The sequence below is a fragment of the Peromyscus leucopus genome, unplaced genomic scaffold (genome assembly GCF_004664715.2).
Source record: "Peromyscus leucopus breed LL Stock unplaced genomic scaffold, UCI_PerLeu_2.1 scaffold_1401, whole genome shotgun sequence".
Lineage (NCBI taxonomy): Eukaryota > Metazoa > Chordata > Mammalia > Rodentia > Cricetidae > Peromyscus > Peromyscus leucopus.
In genome coordinates this window covers 41909-53744 of record NW_023504558.1, presented here as the reverse complement: position 1 = coordinate 53744, position 11836 = coordinate 41909, and the positions used below count along the sequence as shown (strand labels likewise).

The following is an 11836-nucleotide window of genomic DNA, read 5'->3' as shown; positions in this document are numbered from 1 at the left end:
GCCCCAAGTTTATTTCTCATAGCCTTTTATACATCAGAGCAGGGAGGAGCAAAAGGATCTCCCCCTCTTAAGGACACCATGGTACTAGGAACAAACAAGAGCAAACACCTCCTTAATTCTCAAGACATCTGACAACCACACCTTTGCCCATATATCCTGTTATCCATCCTTGAAGAGCAAAACATCCAGTAACCATGCCTTTGGTTAATCACCCTGTTATCCAGCTTTGAAGAGCAGTAACATGTTTCAATTCTCTGACCTTATGTCAAAATGAAATCAAGCCGCAAGCTGGAGTCATTGTGGGCCACAGAGGCTGTTGGAATCCCCTCAGTGCACAACTTTCCTATCAGGATTTAGATATCATTTACTTCTTAGGGATCTGTTGATCTACAGTGCCCCCTGCTGGTCCTGATAAATGGCTTCTATAAGTTTAACAATGGTCTGACAAATAGTCCTCTCACTATGGTGCCTGTTTCTTTCCTTCATTGTCCACCTGGTGATCTTGAGTAGATATTTCATGGATGGGTGATTAGTTGTGCTTCAATTTTTTACAGTGTCTCCATAAACCTCAGGATTTCCCTAGGGGTGTTGAATCCAGCTATAGCAGCGACAACTGATGATTAAATGAGTTTAAAGACAGCACAGGTTATGGGCAAGGTCTACACATACTCTACAAATCAATTTCCCAACTCCTGCAGCTGTACTTGAGAGTGAACATTCACAACATTAGCAAGAAGAGAAATCACAATGTGAAACATACAGTTACATCGATGAAATATTTTCACATTTGGGAAGGAACCAGAATTTAAGAAAATTTGGACTGATTCATATGGTTTGCTAAGTCAGCATTTGTATTGTTGATAGATGGTATGCTTATATGGAATCTTAAAATGGTTGGGTTGGTCACTTTGCCATGAAATTTTCTGGGTGGAAGATGCTTTGGCTGTGTCCTCAGGTAGCTCTTCTCTCTCTGGATCTAACATTACCAAGCTCAGACAACTCTTATTCAGGGAAGGTCATGGCTGCTAAAGATTTTCAGAGACTTGAATGTATTTGTATAAGCTTAATGAATAACCAATGTAGATCAGAATTACTATCAGCTTCTAGGAGTTAGTGAGCCAATATGATTATATATATGACTCACAAGTTTGTTCATATATATATATACATGTGATTTGTAGCACACATGTGAACCCCTAAATGTATGCTGCAAATCAGAGTGTAGATGCATTTGTTTGGGTATAAGCAGCATGATCATGAGTCAAATGCATTTCATTCCCTTGAAATATGTCATGGGTTGAAAGTTTCAAGTGTGTCAAGGTACTTCAGTTTCTGTTTCTTTATGTGAAATACTTTGACTACCATATATATTCAAGGCTTCTTACCAAGAGGGATTGCTGAAGACTAGCTCCTCTGCTCAATATATCTTGAACATGGGAGATGATTTTGCTAACATGGTTTCTTTTCCCAGCATTGCTGAAATAGGCTGTTGCCTGTTGAGTCATCCCAAAGAAAGCAGTGCAAGTACAAGACCACCAGGGTCTGTAGATTGTCACCTTGTTGAAAAACCTTGAAGAACATGCACCTGTATCTGAGTGAAAAATTAGCAAGTTTGAGGCCTTTGGCATAAGGATGAGGTGCTGTGGAAACTGATTACCAGCTACAACTATTTAAATCACATCGATCACAGTTCTTGTATAGCACTGGTGTATATTAAATTCATTTGAAACCTTCCACTACATTAGAAGAACCTCAATGATAATTGACAATCACATTTCATGCTAAATGTTTTGCAAAAGTGATGACATCACAGTCAGCATAGGTGTTGCCTTGTAAAAAAACTATGTTCCCTTGAATAACCTAATATCTCACATACTGAGGAAGGGTAATCATTCACAACATTTGCACAAGTTATAATGGAGAAAGATAAGGACTTTGCAAGTGGAATCTGATGCTTCCATTTCAAAATTTCGAATGTCTGTAAAACCAAATAATGGAGTTCAAAAAATACAAAAATAATTTAAGAACCTCAGTTTTATATATTATCATTTTTTAGATGAGATCACAACAGGAAGAGGTTTGCTGGAGGCTCAAACAACACTGTCAGCTTGGACATTCCAGTGATGCTCAGCAAGACATTGAGGCTATCATGAAAGTATGAGAACTTTTGAATCATGAGACAGACAAGGATCTTGACATCAGATATACAAAACCATGATTTGTATATGGTTTGACTGTACCTCCAAGTTTCTGTGAAGGAATTTTGTGTTGGAAGTTTGGTCCTCCTGGTGGAGTTAGTGTGATGCCCAGAGGATAGTGATTACTTAAAGGAACAGGCTGTGCTCAGAAAGAACTGTTTTATTTCTTGTGGGATCCTGGTTAGGTCTCAGAACTGACAAGCTTCACAGAGAAAGCTTGATGATTCCCCTTTATTCTCACAGTGTAGCACTCCATCATGTACATACTTGTGTATCACCATGCACCATGATGCCTTCAACAAACCCAATACTACCATGGGCCCTTAAATATAAAATCTTTGTGATACATAAGCTGTTTCCTTTAATAAAGTACACTGTTTCAGATATGTTTAAGCAAAAGAAAACAGATAAATATACCAACAATACACATTAAATTCTCATCAAGAGATAGTAGGCTGAGGCTTTGCTTGAGAGCAATGCAGAGGAATGGATAAGCATGAGTCTTGCATCCATCCTGCTTCTTAAATTCCAGTTACAGCCTTGACCCTGACCCTCATCATCTCAGGCTTCTTAACCTTTACACAGCATTACAAAGTCAACATTTGATAAAGGTCTTTCTAGGTGAACATTCTTCCTTATGGGAAAAGTTTTGAGCTCAGATGAATGACATGATTACACTTTCATTGTACAAGCAGGAACAGGACTTTGTTTAAAATTTTTCCATGTATTAGTATATTACATATTATATATAATATATATTCATTTATTACAGGTCCTTGAAATATTTGCTAATTCAAATTCAAGTTCTGTAAAATAAGGCAATTTCTGTGTATGGCTCCAAAAATGTCTCAGGGATGTTTCAAAGGTCTTTGAAATTGAATGATGGTAACATCTTATGGCCAGACATTCATTGTACTCTAGTTTTCCATGTCAGAACTGTACTCTAGCTTTCCATATCAGAATGTTTAACTGTAAATCTACTAACAGACTTTGTAATTTGGGGTGATTAAAACAAATGATATGACCAATTTTTCATTTTAAAAGTAGATCATTTAGAGTATCTTGAAGCAAAACAAAGTTAAGAAATGATTTCTAAAAAAGTAGTTAGCAATTCCATGATATTCTGACTCTTCAAATGAGAACTTTTTGGCTGCTTGTATGTAATCTTCTTAACTGCACACCACTTGTGAATATAAGAACATTCGTTTTTTTCTCACGAACAACAAGAGTCATGATTTAATTTTCCAAGGTATTGGAATTAGTTTTCCTGATTCAAGGTATTCATAGAACCATTAAAGTATACACAGAACCAACAGGGTAGACACAGAATCATCAGGGTAGACACAGAACCAAGATACTCTGGCTATTTCCCAAGGATAATTAAAGGGGAGGATTTAGTCTGTTGCTGTGATCATGGAAACTTAAGAGAGGAATTTCTGAATTATCTTATGACATTGTTTCATTTGTTCTCTTGAATGAAACAAGGAACTATGAAGAATGATTTTTCTCCTGTGTTTCTCTTGTGTTTCTCATAGGTTTTGTGCATAAATTAAGAAAGCACCTATGCAGATGACACATAATACCATATTCTTAACTATTATCATGCCTTCCCAGCATATTGCAAAAAGATCGAGAAGGTGGTCTGTTAAAATGTCTTTATGAATACTTTACATACATGCATGAAAAGGTCATAATGAAATCTATTATTTTATACAATTAATATATTGTAATGAAAATTAAAGTTGATTAAGAAAAATATATTCAATGACAAATTTCACTTATAGATTATCTTGGTAAACTTAATTGTAAATATCCCTTAGAAAATTGTTTAAAATATCCTCAATGGAGTCTCCCTTCTAAACTTCCCCTAATATTAATGCTTCTAAATATTTCACAGTTGGAACAAAAGACTGAAAGACTGAATACATGGGACCTGATCAACCTGTTCATCATACAAATTATTCCTCAGCCCAACTAAATGAATGATATACAGTCAGAAAGGATGAGAGGAATCACCCTTGTCCAGTTAACATTGTCTCTGATTCTGCCTTGACAGAAGTTACCAACTCTATACTGGAAAAAGCCTACATACCCCAAACTTATAATGTTATCCAAAAATATTGTGTCAACGTTCTAAAAGCAGAAAGACATAAATACTTGTGCTTAGTTTATTCTTACATTTGTGTTTGGAACAGGACACCATCTCATAGGAACAGTGTTGTTAACACTTAGGGTGGGGCTTCCTAATTCAGTTAACCTACTCTAGAACTTCTCTCACAGGAATGCGCAGAGCCAAAGCTGATCTAAATAGTCCTTCCAAGGCATGCCCAAGACTCATTACCCAGGTGAGTCTAGGTCATGCAGTTAACGACCTATGTAAACACAGACCACAATCAGAAATTGCTTTTACACTTGAACAAAGAGCAGTGGGAAGTGTGAGGATAGTCCCAGAGTGAGGAAATGCATAGGATAGAAGTTAAATTGGTCAAATCTGAGCCTGGAATATACCTCAGGAAGAGGAAGGGAAATTTTAGATTTTTAGGATTCTGGAGTCTAGGAGTTTGGTCCTGCCTCTCTCTCTTCGTTCCCTCTGAATCTCAAACACTGTCCTTGAAAGGAATCCCACTGAAGTTCTGCCATAAGCACACAGAAGAAGGCACTATGCATGCCTGAAAAGCTAATTCACTTCACTTCAAGGTAAATGACTCAATCTACATTGATTAAGAGAGTCAATAAAAAGACATAAACTGAGACAGAGGAGTGATATTGTTGATTTAAATGACTGAAATATTAAAGTAGCTCAGGACCAGAGTGACTATTAGAAGCTGAAATAATTTTGAAGTTAGTGCTGAAATGGTCTGTATTTCTAAGAATAATTAGTGACATCTCAGCTTCAAAAAATGGACCAGCCATAATGAGAGTATGAGTCAGTGATCTGCATTGAAAATGACACCTGAATTACAGCAATAAAGAAAAACTGCCTTGGTGATGTCATATGGGACAATGAGCAATGAGCTGATGGAAACTAAATATCAACTTTGTTGTTAGTAACAAAGACTTGTCTGACTGTATCTATACTTGAGGATGTCTGGAAGGGAGCACTTTCCTGTGATGACTCTACACATGTCCCTAGAAAATATGTGAGCACTGAAACATTTAGAAAGCTCCATAGATTCCTACCTGCTTATTGTCAATGCAGGAAGACAGAAATGATAAGACATGGAATCAGTTTGCAGCAAGCAATTGACCAGAAATTTTTGAGAAACTCCAACCAGGCTGTACATGTACATGCCAGAAACAAACACATTTTGTCTCTCCACAATGTTCTGATGTCTTGACTAACAATCAATACACAAATGTATGTGGAAAGATTCCAGTGTGTTTTGTTCAAATTTGCTTTATTTTAAAAAAAAAAAAGGTTATTACTCTCATATATAAGCCAGCCATGGCATAACAAGTTGCAGTAAGACTAGGTACCTCCTCTCCTATTAAGGTTGCATGAGGCAACCCAGTAGCAGGGAAGGGTCCCAAAAAGCAGGAACCAGAGACAGAGACAGCCCCTGCTTCTTCTGTTAGGAGTCACACAAGAAGACCAAGCAACATAACTGTAACATATGGGAAGAGAGCCAAGGTTAGTCTCATGCAAGTTTTCTGGTTGGCAGTTGAGTCTCTGTGAGTCCCTAAGGTTAGTTGATTCTGTGGTTTTTTTGTTTTGTACTTGGCCCCTCTGACTCCCATAATCCTTCCTCCCCATTTTCCACAGGATTCCCCAGGTCTTCCTAATGTTTAGCTGTGGGTCTGCATCTGTATGAAGCCTATAAATCTGGACTAGGGAATGACCTATGGGTATAGCAGAATATCATTAGGTTTCCATTTCATTAACTTTTTCCTTCTTTTGCCAGTCATGTGTGGTTCTATCCTAGGTCTCTGGGCTGTCCAGCCTCTGGGTTGTTGCCCTCCATCCTGTGTCAGGGATGGAATGCCTCTCATAGTATCAGTCTCAAGCTCGATCAGTCAAATTATGTTGGTCACACCCATAATTTCTGCTCTTTCTTTGTCCCAGCATGCCTTGTAGGCAGGGCAAATTTTAGGTCAAAGGCTATGTGGCTGGGTTGGTGTCCCAGTCACTCCAATGGAAGTCTTGCCTGGTTACGGGAGATGGCCAGTTCAGACTCCATATCCCCCAATGCTAGGAATCTTAGGTAGGTTTACCTTTATAGATTCCTGGGAGTTTCCATTCCACTAGGTTTCCAGCTCATCCCACAGGTGCCCTGATTCCAATTGTCTATTCCAGTACTCCATCCTCCCCCAACCTGATCCTTCCTGTTCCCATGCCTATCCCCCAATCCAGACCTTTTCCCCATCCACCTGTGATGTCTGTTCTATTTGCCCTTCAAGTGAGATTCATGTGTCCCTGCACTGAGCCTTCTTTGCTACATAGGTTCATTGGGTCTGTGGATGGTAGCACAGTTATCCCTTATGTTATGGCTAATATCCACCTTTGAGTGAGTACATACCATGTTTGCCTTTCTGGGTTACCTCACTCAGGATTAGTTTTTCTAGTTCCATTGATTTGCTGGATATTTTCATGATGTTATTGTTTTTAACAAATGAATAATACTCTGTTGTGTATATGTACCATATTTTCTTTCTTCATTCTTCAGTTGATGGACATCCAGGTTGTTTCCAGTTTCTAGCTATAACAAATAAAACTGCTGTGAGCACAAAAAAAGGTTATTAAGCACACATTTTCCCTCTCCCAGCAACTCCCAGAACCTCTGCACCTCCCAAAAAAACTAACTCTACAGTCTCTCTCTGTCTCTCTCTTTGTCTCTCTCTATCTGTCTCTGGCTCTGTCTCTCTCTCTCTCTCTCTCTCTCTCTCTCTCTCTCTCTCTCTCTCTCACACACACACACACACACACAGCAATCACACACACACAGCAATCAGAAGAACACCAAATCAGAAACTAAAATATACAAATAAATGTTGACAAGACAATAAAAAATGCCCAAACACACCTGTATGAGACAAAGACACTACAAAACATCACTGTGATGGTTTTGTTTTGTCCAATCCCTGGGCATGGAAGTTACCCTAAAGTGTGGTTATTAAAGTCAGTGAGATTTCTTGGAAGACTACTAACTTTTCCCTTGTAAGTGGGTACAATTAACAGGTAGCTTCTTGGTTAGGAACAAAAGCCCAAGTCCTCTTCCTGCTCTCAGCACTGGGACCCATCTGGTTTGAGGCTATTTAAGTGCTGCGCTTGCTTCCACAGACTCTGTGAGTTCATATGAGCATCAGTCCTAGTGTGATGGAGGACACTGTTTCTGTGGAGTCATCCATCACCTCTGGCTCATGCAATCTTCCCACCCCCGCCTCTATACTGGTCCCTCAGTGGTTAGGAGACAGTTTGATGAAGACAACCCATTTAGGACTAAGTGCTCCCATATCTCTTACCCTGTACATGGTGTCCATTCTGGCTTTCTAAGATAGTTCCCATCTACTGAAAGAAGTTACTCTGATGATGGATGATTTGGCATTTATTAAGTATATCTATGGGAATGTTATAGGAAATATTTTATTGCTATATTCCTTTATCAGAAGAGTAGTATTTGATTTTCCTCTAAGTCCGTGGCCTATATACTTCGATTATTAGCCATGAGTCTTATATCAGGAAGTGGGCCTTAAATCTAATCACAGAATGATTGATGACATCACCAATGTTTGAGCCCCTATTGCACCAGCGTGTCTCACAGCCAGGTCACCTTTGTAAGTCACAGGGTTTGTAGCCAGGTTAATTATTAACTTTCTCATCCAATGGCATGCAAAGTACTTTCCAGTACTCTGAATATTAGTCAATAGAAACAAGCCTCTAGGTAGACACCAGTTCTACTTCTCTGCATTCACTAAATCCAAAGTGTTGTCTTCAGTCAGGTGGCCTTATCATCAGTTTGAGGAGAGCAACCAATAGCCTTGGCAATATCCTGAGATATTTGGGGGGATAATGGGTCCATGGGACTCCTATGTCCAAAGACTCAACATATGTGTGCTGATTCACTGATGCCATCTTCCCCATATCGACTTGTTAACTGAAGGCAAACATTACAATAATTTGGAATAAACTGCTGTGGGGATGTGACACCAAAACCTGGGTGAAACCACTGGTCTGAAGCACCTGGTTAGGCACCAGATACCCTTTATGTTTATAAAGCCAAACAAAGGCAGACACTTATTTCTGAACATCTGAAAAGGGACCTAGCAGGAAACAAGGGCTCTGAAGCTCAAAGACAAGAGGAAACCCCAGAGGCTAGCAGGAAAGATGTGCTGCACCCACTACCACCCTGTCCTGTATTAGGAAGAAATGGAGCTGAGAACCAGCCTGAAATATTGTACAGCTGACAACCGAGGCTGTGTCTCTGTGCTCTCCGAGCACAGTAGTATGTGGCAGTATCTGCAGTGTCCACACTGGTGATCTTGAGGAATACCTGGTTTTTGGAGGTGTCCTTGGAGATTGTGAGCCTGCTCTTCAGGGATGGGTTGTAGTACTTATCATCATTCCACCAAATATGTGCCAGCCACTCCAGATTCTTCCCTGAGGGCTGGCGGATCCAGCCCACACCCATACCAGAAGTGCTCAGTGAAAACCCAGAGAAAGAGCAGGTCAGACTGAGAGTCTGGGAGGGCTGCAACAGCCCAGGGCCAGACTCCCTCAGGGTAACCTGAGACAGGACATCTGTGGGGAAAAGAAAGCAAAGGGTTAGGTTGGAACAGGTTGAGCATATGGAAGTTCATCCCTTAGAGCCTTGGCACTCACATGCAGGGACAATCAGCAGCAGGAAGGAGGAAGCAAGCCTGGCCATGGCTGCACACCAGTGAGAACCCATGCCCAGCTTTGACTTTTCAACCCAGGGTTGGGTGGAGCCAGGAGAGATTTGCATTCCCTCTCCAGGTGCTGACTCTGATGGTGGATTTAAGATTTAGGACTCAAGAAGAACCAGTCCATGTTGGGGCACACAGGAGTTCTCTGGGGAGTTCATGTCTGCACCCCATAGAGAGTAGGTACACCTGAGACCAGGGTCCTCAGTACACAACACTTCCAGTGAGTCAAATGCAATGCAGCAAAGTTGAGAGGAGAGACCCTCGCTCTAACATGAAGGGTTCTGACTCTGTCATCCTTCCAGGGTTTGTTACACTGCATTTTTGAATGGAAAACACAAAGAACTCAAAGTGTTGATGTCTCTACCACGTGCATGATGCACTGTGACTGGGGCTAAAGAAGAGTTTCTAAGTGTGTCCTCTTAGTACATATTGTTTTTCATAAGAAAGGTACAGAGATTCTAGACTTCTTATATAGGGTAAGAGTATGTGCCACTGCAGACTTGCAATTACAAATGCTAGCTTTGAATGGAAGAGTGATGTTTTATTGAATTTATTGATCTGTCAGTTTCCTGCTTCATATATTGTGATTTCTGCTTATTCATTAGTCAGTGCCTTCATCTTCATGCTGGCTGCTGTTTCTGATAACTTGAAAATAACAGCAGAAAATAAAGACTGCAGGCAGAGACGTGGTTTGTTTGCTCAGTTCTCTCTGATTCCAAGCAGAGCAGGTCAGAGGATGCTGGAAGTCACGGCTCACAGGCCCTTTGGATGTTCTTCACTGATGCAGAGTCATTCACTCACAATGTACTCTTCCCTGCTCTTGTCACTATTGGTGTTTTAATACTTATAAGGAATAGATTTGCCTAATGTTGAGTAACTTGTGCAGTGACTTGTTGGTGTGAGCATGATTGAATACATGAAAAGATGTTTGAGTGGTCTATTGATTTCATTAAAGAAAGCCACACCAAACACAATCAACTCATTTTTATGACTAAAACTTACTTGTGTTTTTAAAATGCTTAAAAGATAAAGATATCAAGATGTGTCCAAACCATGAATATATACTTGCCACAAAGTGTAACAACACTGAAAAATTTATCCAAACCCATAATGCTGAGTGCAGGCCGAGGCACTGAACTCCTTGGTTAAGATGGGCAATTAGAGCTGCACTAAACGTGGGTTCCTTTTCCAGGGGATGTCAACATTACAATGACTTTTAATCTATGATTAAATTATGTGTCTTGAAATAGGAAAATATCTGATATTTTTTCACGAGATTCAAAGATGATAACAAACATCCCCATCAAAGGCAGGTAGTAGAAAGGGTCCATAAGTAGGAAAAGATCCCAGAATAGATGATACAGAGATGAAGTTTAAACAAAGGGTCCAAATGGACAGAGATTCAAGGACAGCTGGTTCCTGAGTATGGGAAAGGCAGGCACTGACTCTTCTGAAGAGAGAACTTCATTTCTAGCCAGGAACACTGATTGCATTTCAGGTGTTTGTCCATGGAGGGAATAAAAGTGTGATGTTCTGACTTAAGTCTGTGATATGAGCGGCAGTGGATGTAGACATTTTCTGAATATTTCAGATATACATGGATTACTTCTGGGTCTGAGTCTTAAAAGTGCAGACAGGTGTGAATTACACAGTCCAAAAATTAAATTACCTAGTTTTAATCCAACAAGATTTTATATAAATGTAGATGGTAAGCACCTTGCCATTGGGAGCTCAAAATTGAGAAGATATTGCTCTGAATTTGGAGCAGAATAACTCATCCATTCAGAACATTACACTGAACTGCTTTATAGCTTTGAAAATTCCAGGCCTCAGATACATACAGGTTGGGATTTTACTTACTATATTTCCAATCTGTGCTGTAGGCATGATTGCCCCCCCCATTCATCACAGTGACATGTGAGATGAAAAGCAGTGCAGAGGGGACAATTGTTAGATAAAATGGAACCACCAGTTCATCCTTCAGAAATTCTCAATCACCTGGATTGTAAATGGTGGTACTTCTTTGTGATTCATGTGAACAGCTCATGCTATATGTTGTTTATATGAGAAATGGGATTCAACAGATGCACTCTGTAGAGCAGCAACCAAATTCACTTTTAAATGTCATGTAAAGTCTGCTATCAGAGCCAGGACCTAATCTAATGTCATGCAATATCATCCAGCCATTAATTGCTGAGTCTAGAAAGAAGGGAAAGAAAGTAAATCTCTATGAGAAATCACCACTGATCTCAGGGATCTCTCTAGTAATCTGAAATTCTACATATCCAACATTGGAGCTGGTTCTTAACCAGATAATGAAATGTTCTGGGCATAAATCTGAACACTAAGATGGATGCAGTACATACACCTGGGACATCACACCAGACTGAAGAACTCTTCTGCCTTAAACCCAAGACAGGACAGTGATGAAGCTGATCCCATGTGAGGGAACAGATGGAGTTGGCCTTGGTACCCAGGAACCAAGTACATAGGGAACATTGTGTAAACACACTTTGGGGGCAGTGGCAAGTTGTATGGGTGAGGATATCACTTTCTCCAACTTCAGAACCCTGAATGTTCTCAGGAAGAGTCTGCAATTGATTTACTTTCTTTTAGTCCCTTCTCCTAAATCACAAAAAAAAATGTATGTTACAATTTGATATTACAAATTTGACTAAAAACTTTAAATATTTACAAAAACATGGGTGATGAAACAAAAAAATAATGAAGGCCAGACTATGCAATTATTCCCAGCT

The 11836-nt window shown here is 39.7% G+C and overlaps 1 gene segment (V, D, J or C); it reads right to left on the bottom strand.

Annotated features, from left to right (window-relative positions):
• Positions 1 to 8482: 8482 nt before the first annotated feature.
• LOC119087141 lies at positions 8483 to 9155 on the bottom strand. The segment is given in 2 exon segments: positions 8483 to 8934; positions 9016 to 9155. Coding segments are annotated over 2 exon segments (576 nt in total).
• Positions 9156 to 11836: the final 2681 nt, after the last annotated feature.